Source organism: Leopardus geoffroyi, chromosome B4 (genome assembly GCF_018350155.1).
Source record: "Leopardus geoffroyi isolate Oge1 chromosome B4, O.geoffroyi_Oge1_pat1.0, whole genome shotgun sequence".
In the NCBI taxonomy this organism is placed as follows: domain Eukaryota; kingdom Metazoa; phylum Chordata; class Mammalia; order Carnivora; family Felidae; genus Leopardus; species Leopardus geoffroyi.
Window position 1 is genome coordinate 2,864,518 of NC_059341.1, and position 15,164 is coordinate 2,879,681.

Genomic DNA, 15,164 nt, shown 5'->3' on the forward strand with positions numbered 1-15,164 from the left:
GCCTGCGGTCTGTGTCCCACGCAGGCGACATCGACAGGGAGGAGGTGCAGAAGCACGCCTACCTCAACGTCGTGGGCATGGTTGGCTCCATTGACAACGACTTCTGCGGCACTGACATGACCATCGGCACCGACTCCGCCTTGCACAGGATTATCGAGGTCGTGGACGCCATCATGACCACCGCCCAGAGGTGAGCCGGGGAGCGGGCGCTCGGCTGGGATGGGCCGCGGTGCAGAGGTCGCTGCCAGCCCCGGGAGGTCCCGTGGTGGGCGTTCTGGGCTGCAGTGTGGACCTCAGTCCCGACCCCGGGAGGTCCCCTGGTGGGCGTTCTGGGCTGCGGTGTGGACCTCAGTCCCGACCCCGGGAGGTCCCCTGGTGGGCGTTCTGGGCTGCGGTGTGGACCTCAGTCCCGACCCCGGGAGGTCCCCTGGTGGGCGTTCTGGGCTGCGGTGTGGACCTCAGTCCCGACCCCGGGAGGTCCCCAGATGGGCGTTCTGGGCTGCGGTGTGGACCTCAGTCCCGACCCCGGGAGGTCCCCTGGTGGGCGTTCTGGGCTGCGGTGTAGACCTCAGTCCCGACCCCGGGAGGTCCCCTGGTGGGCGTTCTGTGCTGCAGTGTAGACCTCAGTCCCGACCCTGGTGGGCGTTCTGTGCTGCAGTGTGGGCCTCACTCCCGACCCCGGGAGGTCCCCAGATGGGCGTTCTGGGCTGCGGTGTGGACCTCAGTCCCGACCCCGGGAGGATCTGAGATGGGCGTTCTGTGCTGTGGACCTCATTCCCGACCCCGGGAGGTCCCCTGGTGGGCGTTCTGGGCTGCGGTGTGGACCTCAGTCCCGACCCCGGGAGGTCCCCTGGTGGGCGTTCTGGGCTGCGGTGTGGACCTCAGTCCCGACCCCGGGAGGTCCGCAGATGGGCGTTCTGGGCTGCGGTGTGGACCTCAGTCCCGACCCCGGGAGGTCCCCTGGTGGGCGTTCTGGGCTGCGGTGTGGACCTCAGTCCCGACCCCGGGAGGTCCCCAGATGGGCGTTCTGGGCTGCGGTGTGGACCTCAGTCCCGACCCCGGGAGGTCCCCTGGTGGGCGTTCTGGGCTGCGCTGTGGACCTCAGTCCCGACCCCGGGAGGTCCCCTGGGGGGCGTTCTGGGCTGCAGTGTAGACCTCAGTCCCAACCCCGGGAGGATCTGAGGTGGGCGTTCTGTGCTGCGGTGTAGACCTCAGTCCCGACCCTGGGAGGTCCCCTGGTGGGCGTTCTGGGCTGCGGTGTGGACCTCAGTCCCGACCCCGGGAAGTCCCCTGGGGGGCGTTCTGGGCTGCAGTGTAGACCTCAGTCCCAACCCCGGGAGGATCTGAGGTGGGCGTTCTGTGCTGCGGTGTAGACCTCAGTCCTGACCCCGGGAGGTCCCCAGATGGGCGTTCTGGGCTGCGGTGTAGCATCTTGTAGAAAGCGGGCGCTCTCTGAACTTAGGCGCTGCCATCGGCAGGAAGCAGGCTTTGCTTCTAACTTGGCTGTCACGGTGCCTCTCTCTGTGCTTTTCATGCTGTTCCCAGGGGTGGTAAGTCGATGTTTCCTTGTGTCTTTTGCAGCCACCAGAGGACCTTTGTGCTTGAGGTCATGGGGAGACACTGCGGGTACGTATGTGCGGGTGCCGTCCGCGTGGCCAGGACCCTCAGCCTGGCCCCTTGGCCGGTCCACGCGGGAGCCCGCCGCTGCCTTACGAAGCCACCGCTCTTTCCAAATAGGTACCTAGCCCTGGTGAGCGCCCTGGCCTGCGGGGCAGACTGGGTGTTCCTTCCAGAATCTCCCCCGGAAGAAGGCTGGCAGGAGAACATGTGCATCAAGCTCTCGGAGGTAACGTGCGTCCTGTTTCCCGTGCCTCGCGGCGGCTCTGGTCACACCGCTCTAACCGTGACGGGTGACAGCCGTGGGATTTCCGGCTGGGACGGACTTGGAGACACGTGGGAAGTGTGGGGCTCTGAAGCGAGGTTGAGCTCAGGGCGTCGGGTCTGCTGGCTCCTCGTGGGTCCGTCTGCTCCCCAGCGACGCAGAGTGCGGGAGAGAAACGCCCAGAACGCTGTTCTCCCTGCATGGCGGCCGCTGATGCTTGAGGTGGTAGAGGCCGTGGCCGTAAAAGAGATCGAACCTGGGGAGCAAATCTGCTTCCTGTTCCTCCTGCGCTTTCCAGCGTAAACAGACCTGCGCTCTGACCGTTTCCGCACACGCCGTGCGGCCCAGGTCACAGCCCCCCAGCTCCCCTTGTGGCCCCCACCCCTCTGGGCGTGCCTCCGGTTGGATCGTTTACCGGTCGCCCAGAACCAGGCTTTTCCCGTCCTCGTGTCTGTCGTCTGTGGCTCCCGCCGTGCGTTATTAGCCCCGGGGAGGCACACGAGGTCAGCTCTCAGGACAGAGTCCCCGTGCCTGGTGAATTTCCCTGCCGTGTCACCGCTGCCCTGCGGGGATGTCTTTAAGCGTGTGGCGTAGGCCACTGACGGTCATACTTAGCAGACACTTGGGCTGAGGGTGCACCGGGGACACGTGTGCGGTAAGACATTGCCGTCACCTTCAACGTGACGGGTTCCGAGAAAGGACTCTGGGCAACAGACCGAGTACGCTCTGACCTAAAAACAGCGTAAGAAACTCCTGATGGACGCCGCGCCCTTGCCGGGAAGAGCCCCGCACGTAGGAAGATGAAGCTTAGGCAGGGGACCGGTGAAGCCACCGACGTCCCGGGTACGGGCGTTACCAGTGACGTAGCAGACACGCTCGGTGTTTCTCGCCTCTGACCCGGGGACGTGGGAGGCACCCCCACCGGCCCGTTGGCGTGGGGCCACACATGGCTGGCTGCGTGAGAAGCACAGTGCTTCTGCGTGGCTCACCGCCCCCCCCCCCCCCCCCCCCCCCGCTGGGGGCCGTACCTGTCCCTGCCCGCCACCAGTCCCCCTGCCCCCGGCCTGGCCCAGGACCACGCCATCTCGGGCCACGTTCTGGCCTTCGGGACGAGGAGACGCGGGCCTGCTCTGGGGCTGCGCACAGCGGGTCAGAGGGGCGGCGGTGAGGCTGTTACCTGGGGGGTGGGCGCTCGTGTTTAGCTTTGCCCGTCGTTTCTGTAACCGTGTGGTCTTCTCTGCAAACGTCCTCGGGTTTCAGACTTTGTAAACGGCACTGCGAGCTGGGACGAGGACAAGAACGTGGTGGGGTCCCCGCGTTAGGTGTCGGCAGACCGAGGGCGGGTGGTTTAAGCGCGCTTGTGTGGAACCGTTGATCATTCTGTCCGCAAGGGATTTTTATTGGGCGTGAACGTGGTGCTGGGAGCACTTCCCTAAATGTCCCGCCCGATAAACGGGCCCGGGAAGCACACCTCACAGCGTCCGCCAGATTCTGGCTACTTGGGTTTGAAATCGGAAAGGCCGCCCCAAGGCAAGACCCGGGCTCGGGCCCCGGCCCCAGGCTCCTCCGCTGTGCCGCGGGGAGATGCTTCAGCTCCTGGTGACCCGGGGGGATTCGTGGGTGCACGGGTCCCAGTGGGGAGCCAGGGCTCCTGCCGTGCCCTGTTCGGGGCTCAGGGCCTCCCTCCCCATGTGAGTGTGGGTGGCGTGTGGCCACGTGGCCAATCCCGTATTCGCGGACACGTCGTAGTCACTTGCGACCACATCTTCACACGTCTGAGTTCCTCCAAGTAGAGTCTGTTTAGTAGAGGAGAAAAGCACCCCGCAGCAAACAGCCTGTGTCCTTGTGACACCCCCCCGCCCCCGAGGGACTGCCCACCTGTGTGACGTCTCCCGGCCTCCCCGGGAGGGTCTTTAACTTGGGACTCGGTAGACAATGTCCTTGCTGACCGTGGTTTCAGCACATCGCTGGGTGACACCCCCCTCCCCCCCCCCAGGGGGCTGCGGGGACAGCAGGTGTGGGCTCAGTGCCAGGCTGGCCGGTCCTGCACAGGTGCGGCTTCCCCACGTGCGTGCTCTCTGTGCGACCCCCCCCCCCCCACCTTCTGCACGGGCCTGGGGCTCTGTGCTCCCCTCCCCCCACCCCTGCACAAGACTGGGGCTCTGTGCTCCCCCTGCCCGCCCAGGCCTGGGGCTCCGTGCTCCCTTTGCAGGGGCAGGAATTCCCTGCCAGGTTCACAGTGAGTGGGTGGGAGGCTCTGGCTTCAGGAGGAGATCAGAAGCCTGGTTTGCGGTATAGACGCGTTGCTGGGGCCGATGGCTGAGCTCACCGCCTTCTGGGACCAGATGGCAAACGAGCGTAGTCCCCAGCCTGGAGTCACCTGGATGCTGGCCTGTGTCCGGAGTGACCAGCCTCCCCCCACCCCGACCCCACTCGCCCAGAGCGCCTTCACCCGCCTGCGGTAGTCGGTGACCCATGTGCAAACTTGGGTGAAGATCTCTACCTGGAAAGAGGCCAGTGCGTTTCGGGCAAAGGCCCCTGGGTTTGTCTCTTGTTAAAAACGATTTCGGTGTCCTGTTTCCTAGAACCGTGCCCGGAAGAAAAGACTGAATATCATCATCGTGGCGGAAGGTGCCATCGACACCCAAAATAAACCCATTACCTCCGAGCAAATCAAGGAGGTGAGTGTGTCTGGTTTCGTAATTCTCAGGCGCCAGCCTAGAAGTGGGGATTTTAACAAGGCTGGCGGGGTTCGCGTTTGGGACGTTGTGTTACTATCATGAAAACATTTTTTGTTCTTCCTGATGTTTAAAAATGTTTTGGTAATGACTCATAACTTTTAACGGCAGGAGACTCCCGCGGCTCCCGCGTACTGTCCTCAATATCCCCAGAGGCCTGGGAGCCGCCCTGACAGTTGAAACGCAGCAGGGGAGGGACAGGGACAGGGGGTCCCGGCTCCGGGCGCCAGCTGCCCGCCAGCGACAGGGGTCGGGCCCCAGTGTTCTCACAAAGAAGATTGCCTTGTGGGGTTCACGCCCGTGCTGCGTCCGGCCTCCGGGGCAGCCTTGTTGCAGCAGGGCTCGCCCGAGGGCGCTGGCTTGTCACAAGGACCCGGGACGGGAGGGATGGGCCGGCTCTCCCGTTAGGCCGGCGATGGCTCATGTCTGGACAGAACGCGGGGGAGACAGCCAGACAGGCAGGCAGCCTCCGGTTGAAGCTGTCCATCAGGACGTTATCGGCTGCCTTTGCGAACTGGTTTCTCTGTCCTGCCTTTCGTTCCTTCCCAGACCAGCCGTGCAGCTGAGTATTAGAACAGGGGGTCTGTCTGGGAAAGTTATCTGCCATTATCGACAAGAAGTAATCAGTAAGATCAAAGGCTTTCCTTTTCCCGCTTAATCAAAGTTGAGATTGAATCGTGGGATACGAGAGCAGGAAGGACCACAGGCGCCACCTGGCCTGGCCCGTTGCTGGTACGGGAGCAAATGGGGTGAGTGTGGACGGCAGCCCGGCCCGGCGACGCTCACGTGGGGCCGCCCTGGGGGGACCCCGTGGCTGACCGCGGCGTCCACGCTGCGCTTTTCATTTACAGCTGTGCAGACTCAACGGTGACTGGGGGGAAACGTCTGCCTTTCTAGAAGGTATTAGTAACGATGTGCCCTGATCTCAGCTCACCATTCACCTAAACGTTCCTCTAGGAAGCGAACTTTAGACACTGGAGGTCTCCCCCGCGTAGGTCCGAGGAAAGGACTCCCGAGTCCCCAGCCCCGGCACGGAGCACGAGATGACGTCCTGTGTCGCTCTGTTTCCCACAGCTTGTGGTCACGCAGCTGGGGTACGACACGCGGGTGACCATCCTTGGACACGTGCAGAGAGGCGGGACTCCTTCGGCCTTTGACAGGATTTTGGTGAGTGAGGATAGACGTCGTGGGGCGCCTCCCCCCAGGAGCGAGAAGGAACGTGTTACGGGGAAGTCCGACGCTCGCAGAGCCATCTGGTGGCCATCCGGTGAAGAGCGTCCCTGCCTGCAGAGCCCGTGGCTCGTCCTGGAGACCCGCTCGGTCCCCCCGTCACCCAGATGCTGGGGGACCCCCAAACACGGGGTGCTGAGGGGGAGGGGGAAGCATGCAGTTTTCTAGACGCAGGCCCCAGGGTCAGCAGAGGCCAGTCCAGACTCGTGGGTATTGGTCTGGTTGCTCTTTGCACCTCCGAGCCCCCTTCAGGGCCCCCCACCAGCCACCTCCTAGTGGGGTCGAAATCTCCCCATTGGCGGTGGGTTAGACGTGATAGGATAGACCGTAAGGAGCTCATCAGGACCCATGCCAGGGGGACGGGGGCACGCTGGGTCCGGCTGAACACGGGCCAGGCCTCTGCTCACGGGTGCGTCTGCTCACGGTCGTGCCTCCCCGGAGCTGGTGGACGTGCTGCCTGGACCCGTGACCTTGCCTTTGACCTTCGCGATTGTCACTTACAGGCCAGTCGCATGGGGGTGGAGGCCGTGGTCGCCCTTCTCCAGGCCACCCCAGAGACCCCGGCCTGCGTGGTGTCGCTGAGCGGGAACCAGGCCGTCCGCCTGCCCCTGGTGGAGTGTGTGCAGATGGTGAGTTCGCCCGGGACGCCGGCCGCCGCCCGTGGGGGAGGCAGGGGCTCGGTGACACCAGGACGGAGGCAGCGCCCAGCGGAACCTCCCCAAAGATGAGCTCTGTCGGGAAGGAGCGTGTGCACATCACCCGTTTCTGCCAACAAGACGAGATGTGTCGGGACGCGGGTCTGTGAGGCATCTGGGGGGGGCTTCACGGGGTGCGGTGGACGGGGCGGAGCCTCTCCGATGGCAGCCGCCCCTGCCCTCTGTCCCCGAGGACATTCCCGTCTGAGACGTGGCGCTGGAATGGCTAGCTGGGGTGACATCCTGGGGTGCACCGGCCTCCTTCGGGCCCCGGGGGTGGGGCCCCTGCACGCAGCAAAGCGGGCTGGGGTTTTCGAGGCAATTGGGCACTACGTGAGGTGGCAGCGAGCTGCATCAGACGTTGTCAGTGTCTTGTCTTTTCCAAGGCCTGTTTGTTACTGTCCTTTTATTTGGCCTTTCCGGTGGCTCTGAAGTGTTTGTACTTTATAACCTGTGCAGAGAGGTGATGAAGCAATTCAGTCTTGGACTTGTTGCAAGTGGCCGTAGAAACGTAATTGCCAGAAGGCTTTGGAGTGAATAAATGCGTGTGCAAATGTGCATGGCTACGTGTGTGTATGTGTGTGCATGTTTATGTGTGTGCAAGTGTGCATGGCAGTGTGTGCGTGCATGTATGTATATGTGTGCACAGCTGCGTGTTTGTGCGTGGCTACACGTGTATAATGTGTGCATGTTTCTGGCTGTGCACCTGTGCGTGGCTACGTGTGCATGTTTCTGTGTAAGTGTGCACGGCTGTGTGTGTGCAAGTGTGCATGGCTACGTGTGTGTACGTGTATGCATGTTTCTGTGCAAGTGTGCACAGCTACATATGTGCATGTGTGTGCATGTTTCTGTGTAAGTGTGCATGGCTGCGTGTGCATGTTTCTGTGTGTGCAAGTGTGTGCGGCTGCGTGTGTGTTCACGCATGTGCGTGTTTCTATGTGTGCAAGTATGCACAGCTGTGTGTGCATGTTTCTGGGTGTGCAAGTGGGCATGACTGCATGTGCATGTTTCTGTGCGCAAGTGCGCATGGCTGTGTGTGTGCAAGTGTGCATGGCTATGTGTGTACGTGTATGCATGTTTCTGTGCAAGTGTGCACAGCTACATATGTGCATGTGTGTGCATGTTTCTGTGTAAGTGTGCATGGCTGCTTGTGCATGTTTCTGTGTGTGCAAGTGTGTGAGGTTGCGTGTGTGTTCACGTGTGTGCGTGTTTCTATGTGTGCAAGTATGCACAGCTGTGTGTGCACGTTTCTGGGTGTGCAAGTGGGCACGACTGCGTGTGCATGTTTCTGTGTGCGAGTGCGCATGGCTGTGTGTGTATGTGTGCGTGTTTGTGTGCGTGCAAGTGTGCGTGGCTACGTGTGTACGTGTATGCATGTTTCTGTGCAAGTGTGCGCGGCTACATGTGTGCATGTGTGCGCATGTTTCTGCTAGTGCACCTGTGCGTGGCTATGTGTGCATGTTTGTCTGTAAGTGTGCATGGCTGCTTGTGTATGTTTCTGTATGTGCAAGTGTGTGCGGCTGCATGTGTGTTCACATGTGTGCGTGTGTCTATGTGTGCAAGTATGCACAGCTGTGTGTGCACGTTTCTGTGTGTGCAAGTGGGCATGACTGCGTGTGCGTGTTCCTGTGTGTGTGAGTGTGGATGGCTGTGTGTGTGTGCACGTGTGTATATGAGTGCCTGGCTGCACGTGTGTGTGTGCACCTGGTGTCTGTCAGGCACTGTCCCCGGGGTCCCGCACGTTCCTACAACCCAGATAATTTTGGAAGTTGGGCTATTTTTCTCAGGGAACACATGAGGGAATGGAGTTCAGAGGCGTGAATAACTTGCCTGAGGTCCGCGGGCTGGAAGGGCCGAGGCGGTGTGAGTGGTGCTCCCCGGGCCGCCCGCCCCTGCTCCCTCCCCGGGAGGCCCCCCCTCCCGAGTCGGGGGTTGCCCACAAGGCCGTGTGCGAACTCCACCTCGCCCTGGCTGTGCTGCTGTCCCGGGGGCCTCAGGGTCTGTGGCCCCGGCCTTGCTTTATCACGGCAGCCTGGGCTCGGCCCTCGCAGCCGGGCGGGCGCAGGAGCAGCCTCGCTGACCCCGGGCTGCCGGCCCGGACGGTCGGACGGAGCACAGGGCGGGGAGGGAAGGGCCCGGTGTCGGAGTCGTGACGTGTTCCTTCTTCCTTTCCTGACTGGTTTGAAGACCCAGGACGTGCAGAAGGCCATGGACGAGAGGAGATTTAAGGACGCCGTGCGACTCCGCGGAAGGTGACTCTCCCGAGGGCGCTGCTCTCCTGGGGCCCTCGCTCCTCAGCGGTGCTCAGCCGTGCTCCAGGGCGGTGCTCCTTCCCAGCCGAGAAAGCCAGGCCGAGCCCGGCCTCGGGCAGCGTTCTGCCGCCTGCAGGCCTTGATGGGGAGCGGCGGGAGCAGTTTGCTATCTGTGTTGTGTCCTGGCTGGTGGGGTTGCTGAGGACTTGGCGAGGTTAGGACGGGACGTGGCACGGGGCTGGCATCTTGAGAAAGAAACCCGAGTGTGTGAGAGGCCTGGTTCCTTGGCCGCGGACACGACGTGCCTCCTACGTAACTGGACGCACCAGGGCCCGGGACGGGGGGTGACCGGCCCCGAGAGCCCAGCGCAGGCCCCTGGGGACGGTCTGCTTCAGCACAAGCCCTTCCCCGACCCGGCCCTTTGCGCCCTGACCTTGGCCCCGACGGCGGCCTCTCCTTCCAGGAGCTTCGAGAGCAATCTGAACACCTACAAGCGGCTCGCCATCAAGATGCCAGATGACCAGATCCCAAAGGTGGGTGCCGCCGTGGGTCACTCCCGTGAGGCCCCCCGTGTCCCCCGCGGACCCTGGCGTCCTGGGCTCCCGGGCTGCGTGCCCACTGTGAGCCCCCCGCGTGCGAGCCCTCCGCTGTCTTGCAGAGCAACTGCAACGTGGCAGTCATCAATGTGGGCGCCCCCGCCGCCGGGATGAACGCGGCCGTGCGCTCGGCCGTGCGCGTGGGCATCTCCGAAGGGCACAAGATGTTTGCCATCTACGACGGCTTCGAGGGCTTCGCCAAGGGCCAGGTGAGTCCCCAGGGGGGCATCGTGGGGAACGGGGGCCTCCCTTCCAAGGCTTGAAACCTGGGGCTGTGTCATGTGATGAACGCGGGGCCCAGATCCGCCCTGAGGCGCATGTCCGAGGCCACGGGGCGCTCGGCAAGGAACGCACTGCCCGGTTTTCTCAGGGGACAGTCGGCAGTGACGCCCGTGGGGCCTGTGGACGCTGGCCCGAGGCTGTCCACGTGGGGGATGCTGCAGGCCCAATCCTCAAGAATGGCAAGCACCCGAACGAAAGCCTTGCCGGAGAGAGCGGGCGCTTCTTGAGTGCTTGCTGTATACACTCCCTGATCCTACGGGATCCGCACGTTAACCCATTTAAGTCTCGCAGCAAAGCGGCTGTGTTAGCCCCATTTTGCTCACTTGATCGAGGTCACACGGCTCAGGAGCTCAGATAGTGGGGAGGCTGCAGGCCCCACCCCGTAACCCAGCGTATCCTGCAGGGCAGCATCTGTTCCCCCCGTTAAGTAATGATAACAGTGCGCGGAGTTCTTCCGGGGGGCATCCAGCTAGGGACAAGGCAAAGCCTCGCTCGGCAGGGTTGCACCTTCAGGAGGGAGAGGACGTTGAGGGAACAGATGGTTCACGGGGCGTGGTCGCTGCCCAGACCCACAGAGGAGGGGTCAGCCGCGGGGACGGGAACTCAGACCACAGACGGAGGACGCGGCCGCAGCAGCAGAGTCAGGAGGTGCAGGCGGCCGGGGGGCAGGTGGCTCGTAGGTGATTGTAGAGTTGGGTTTGTGCCGGGAGCAGACAGGGCTTTGAGCAGGGGTGTGTGAGTGCATGCTGAGGGTCTCTGACCAAAAGCAGGAGCAGAACCAGGAAGATGAGCTGGGGCTTCTGCTATGAGCCAGGGGGAGATGATCCTGCAGGGGGAGGTGCTGAGGCAGGGGAGATGGTGAGGCAGGGGGAGGTGCTGAGGCAGGGGGAGATGATGCAGGGGAGGTGCTGAGGTAGGGGCAGATGGTGAGGTAGGGGAGATGGTGAGGCAGGGGGAGATGATCCTGCAGGGGGAGGTGCTGAGGCAGGGGAGATGGTGAGGCAGGGGGAGGTGCTGAGGCAGGGGGAGATGATGCATGGGGAGGTGCTGAGGTAGGGGCAGATGGTGAGACAGGGAGAGATGATCCTGCAGGGGGAGGTGCTGAGCCAGGGGGAGATGATGCAGGGGGAGGTGCTGAGGCAGGGGGAGGTGCTGAGGTAGGGGGAGATGGTGAGGCAGGGAGAGATGATCCTGCAGGGGGAGGTGCTGAGGCAGGGGGAGATGATGCAGGGGGAGGTGCTGAGGCAGGGGGAGATGATGCAGGGGAGGTGCTGAGGCAGGGGGAGATGGTGAGGCAGGGGGAGGTGCTGAGGCAGGGGGAGATGCTGAAGCAGGGGGAGATGATGAGGCAGGGGGAGATGATGCAGGGGAGGTGCTGAGGCAGGGGGAGATGGTGAGGCAGGGGGAGGTGCTGAGGCAGGGGGAGATGCTGAAGCAGGGGGAGATGATGCAGGGGAGAGGTACTGAGGCAGGGTGAGATGGTGAGGTAGGGGGAGATGGTGAGGCAGGGGGAGATGGTGAGGCAGGGGGAGATGGTTAGGCAAGGGGAGATGATCCTGCAGGGGGAGGTGCTGAGGCAGGGGGAGATGCTGAAGCAGGGGGAGATGATGCAGGGGGGAGGCACTGAGGCAGGGTGAGATGGTGAGGGAGGGGGAGATGGTGAGGCAGGGGAGATGGTGAGGCAGGGGGAGGTGCTGAGCCAGGGGGAGATGATGCAGGGGGAGGTGCTGAGCCAGGGCGGTTGTCCCGTCTGGCAGGGGTGGAGTGGGCGAGCTGTCTGCAGCACCGGCTGCGTTTTGAAGGCAGGGCCAATGGGCTTCACCCCCGGAATGGACACAGGTATGAGAAGGAAGCCAGAATGACTCCATTTGTGGCCCGAGTGGCAAGTGGTTTCGTGGGAGGCGTGTGTCGACCGGACGCCCTGGGGGAGGCGTCCAGGGAGCAGACGGCTGTGTGCTGGGGTCTTTGAGGACGTGGGCGTGACGGGCTCCCCTCTGAGGGAGGGAGGGGAGAGCGGGCCAGGGAGGCCGTGCCCGGCGGGCCTCAGCTGGGTTCCTTAGATGCCTCTCGGTTTTCAGTTAAAGAAGTGACGTCAATTTAGAAAATCGCTCCTTAGTTCCCACGGGTAGAGTGTGGCCCGCGGAGTGTGGGGCCCTGGCGGCCTGGGTTCCAGGTTCACCCCAGGACCCACGTGACTTGCTCGGTGTCGCGACGGGAGCGGCTTCCGAGGGGTGCGCGGGCCCTTCCGGACGAGCGGCCCGGTGGAGGCTCCAGGCCTGGGAGCCGGCCTCAAAGCTACCCCGGCCTCTGTCGCTTCTGCCGTCTGACTCTGTGTTTGCGCATCAGATAAAGGAGATCGGCTGGGCGGATGTCGGAGGCTGGACCGGCCAAGGAGGCTCCATTCTTGGGACCAAACGGTAATTTCTCCGTCTGGACTCTGAGCTGCTCTTTGGGAGGAGAAAGCTCACGTTCTGCCAGAGCAGCTGGTGCAGAAGCTGCTGCTTTGGGGTTTTGTTTTTTCTTTTTTTAAAATTTACTTATTTGTTTTGAGAGAGAGGGTGAGAGAGCGTGAGCGGGGGAGGGGCAGAGGGAGAGAGAGAGAATCCCAAGCGGAATCCGCGCTCGGCACTGACCCCGACACGGGGCTCGATCCCACCACCCTGGGATCACGACCTGAGCTGAAATCAAGAGTCAGACGCTCAGCCGACACCCCAGAAGCTGCTGCTTTGCCCTTGCTGTGAAGGAATCCATGCCCCAGCCCACCCCACGAGGGACCCGGGTCACGTTTTGGGGAGCCCACGGCTGGGCCCCGGACCAGAGCCGAGGCAGATGACTTGGGAGCGGTTTTGCCTCCAGTAAGCCTCCCCAGCGTGGCGGGTGCCCACGTGCCCAGCCGCTCGCGAGCTCACTGCTTCTCCGGAGCGGCTTGCTGGCCGTCGAGCCATCTGGGCGGCAAAGTTCTGTTCGGAGGTGGGCGCCTGCCCCCCACCCCCTCCCGGGCCCCTCCCGAGCCCCCAGCAACACCCACTTGTGTCTGCTTCTCCAGCCCCAGCCAGCCCTGGCTCTGGGCTGAGCTCACTGTAGACACGGGGCGACCTTGTCGCTGACATCACGAGGGTTTGCCCTGAGGGTCCCCGTAAGCGTCCCGGAAGGGTGAACGTTGTGCGAAGCCGGCACAGAGGCAAGAGAGGGGCGGGGGGTGGCCGGCGGTTCTTTGTCTGGTTCCACGCGTGGGCCGTGGGGCTCGAACCAGGAGGTAGGACAGGAGAAGACCAGCAGGTGTGGACGCGTGTGGACGTGAGCTGAGATCAGGTTGGGCGACCTGTGCGCACCGGACTCGGAAACAGGAAGCTTCCGTTCAAACAATTCCGGTGAACGCTCACAAGCTTTTGGGGCGCGTTGTTTTTTTCTGATGAGGCACTGGGGTTCTTTTGAGGCCCAACTGCTGGACGATGAGCGTTTCTTTCCCTTTTTTTTTCCTTTTTTTAAAAAAATTTTTTTTTTAACATTTATTTATTTTTGAGACAGAGAGAGAGCATGAACGGTGGGGGAGGGTCAGAGAGAGGGAGACACAGAATCCGAAACAGGCTCCAGGCTCTGAGCAGTCAGCACAGAGCCCGACGTGGGGCTCGAACTCACAGACGGCGAGATCATGACCTGAGCCCAAGTCGGACGCTTAACCGACTGAGCCACCCAGGTGCCCCTTTAATGGTTATTTTTGAGACAGAGAGACAGAGACAGAGAGTGGCAGGGGAGGGGCAGAGAGAGAGGGAGACATGGCATCCGAAGCAGCTCCAGGCTCTGAGCTGTCAGCACAGAGCCCGACACGGGGCTTAAACTCACAGACCACGAGATCATGACCTGAGCCGAAGTCGGACACTCAACCGACTGAGCCACCCAGGCGCCCCTCCTCCTTTTTTAAACAACGCTCCCGGGAGACTTGATTTCCCGGCTCTGCCGTCCAGCCTCGGAGCCCGGCCCGGGGAGCGGGGTGGGGGTGCCGGCGGGGTCCATCGCTGCGCGAGGTCCGTCTGGCCTCACGTGTGACTGCACTGTTTGTAGGACGCTGCCCGGGAAGTCCCTGGAGGCGATCGCCGAGCAGATGCGGACCCACAGCATCAACGCGCTGTTGATCATTGGTGGATTTGAGGTACGTCCTTGTCTCTGTGCACCTGCGGGCCCGTCAGGGCCGTCGGTTGGAGGGGGGGAGGCTTGCGGCAAGCACAGGGCGGGGAGGGGGGGGGTGGTCCCCCGGGCCCAGCTGCCACTGGGTAGTCGTCGTGCTGCCGTGGGACGCTTCCCCGGCTCCCACGGAGCAGCTGGATCGGGGAGCCAGAGCTGGGCTCCCCACGGGGGATGCACCTTGTCGGTGAGCCTCACACATCTGCAGTCTGCAGAAATGACGGCGTCTCTCGAATCTGAGGCCTGATGGCCGTCAGGGAGCAGGGCAGTCACGTGGCCACATCATTTCTGATCGCACGTCGGACCGCAGACCTTCATGTTTCTTTCGTTCGACCGATAAGCTTTCCGTTTGCCTTAAAGAAAACTTGAGGGCCTCAAGTAATGAGACCCTTGCGAACAGGAGACTCGGTGTCTCTGCTGCGTGACGCTGACCTCTGGGCTCCTTTGCGCTCACAGAATTGCTGGTCCCCGGTGACGCGATCACCCTCTGGTGTTTTTTAACGGCCCCTCCGCTCCCCTCCCTCCTTCCCCACAACCGCACGCCTGACAGGCCTACCTGGGACTGCTGGAACTGTCAGCTGCCCGGGAGAAGTACGAGGAGCTCTGTGTCCCCATGGTCATGGTCCCCGCCACGGTGTCCAACAACGTGCCGGGCTCCGATTTCAGCATCGGTGCGGACACCGCCCTGAACACCATCACCGACGTAAGTCTGCATGGCCAGCAAAGCGGGTGCCGTGGACGCTGAGCGGGAGGGCGCCTCCTGGCCCGCTTTTATCTGCCAGTGCACTAGAGACAGAAACCAGACCCGGGTTTGTTTCCAGAACAGCAGTATTTCGTTTTCTTTTTGTTTTGAAGTCTGGCAATCTCTAATCCAGCGCCCCTTTTCCTGTGCCTCGGCCAGGACGACGTGTCCCTGCTGGGCACACCGACGGGGAGCGTGTGGCACTCAAGTCGTGGCGGGTTACGGTTTCGTGACTTGGATGACCGCGACCGTTCATTTTTCTGACCGGGCCAAATTTACTTCAGTCCCGTAACGTAACTTAGTCTGATGGATCCTGGGTCCGGTGGCCCCTGCGTGGATGTTTGGGGACGGATCCCGAGCCCCGTTTTGTGTCACTTTTTTCACCCACCTGAGTCCGCCACTGCATCCGTCCTGCTTCTGGCTGTCGCCGTGAGCATCGTTCTCCCCCGTTGTACCCTGGCCACGTTCAGTCGCATCTGAAAACAACACGGGTCGTACGTTAGTTTATCTGCCAAAAGGCAGTGACACAGCAGAAACACGCCCGTGTTACCATGTGTGAAAACCA

The 15,164-nt window shown here is 62.4% G+C and overlaps 1 protein-coding gene across 5 annotated transcripts in view; it reads left to right on the forward strand.

Annotated features, from left to right (window-relative positions):
* Window positions 1-15,164, forward strand: part of LOC123590870 (phosphofructokinase, platelet) — a 55,341-nt gene that overhangs the window by 27,301 nt on the left and 12,876 nt on the right. For 4 of the 5 annotated variants that reach the window (XM_045464467.1, XM_045464466.1, XM_045464470.1 and 1 more), the window contains 12 exons: window positions 25-190; window positions 1,582-1,626; window positions 1,738-1,846; window positions 4,468-4,563; window positions 5,695-5,787; window positions 6,354-6,479; window positions 8,733-8,797; window positions 9,261-9,330; window positions 9,456-9,602; window positions 12,022-12,092; window positions 13,738-13,825; window positions 14,408-14,560. In XM_045464467.1, the coding sequence (XP_045320423.1) occupies window positions 25-190; window positions 1,582-1,626; window positions 1,738-1,846; window positions 4,468-4,563; window positions 5,695-5,787; window positions 6,354-6,479; window positions 8,733-8,797; window positions 9,261-9,330; window positions 9,456-9,602; window positions 12,022-12,092; window positions 13,738-13,825; window positions 14,408-14,560 (1,229 nt within the window). The remainder of the gene's footprint in view (window positions 1-24; window positions 191-1,581; window positions 1,627-1,737; window positions 1,847-4,467; window positions 4,564-5,694; window positions 5,788-6,353; window positions 6,480-8,732; window positions 8,798-9,260; window positions 9,331-9,455; window positions 9,603-12,021; window positions 12,093-13,737; window positions 13,826-14,407; window positions 14,561-15,164) is intronic. The other variant, XM_045464469.1, reaches the window with a different exon arrangement.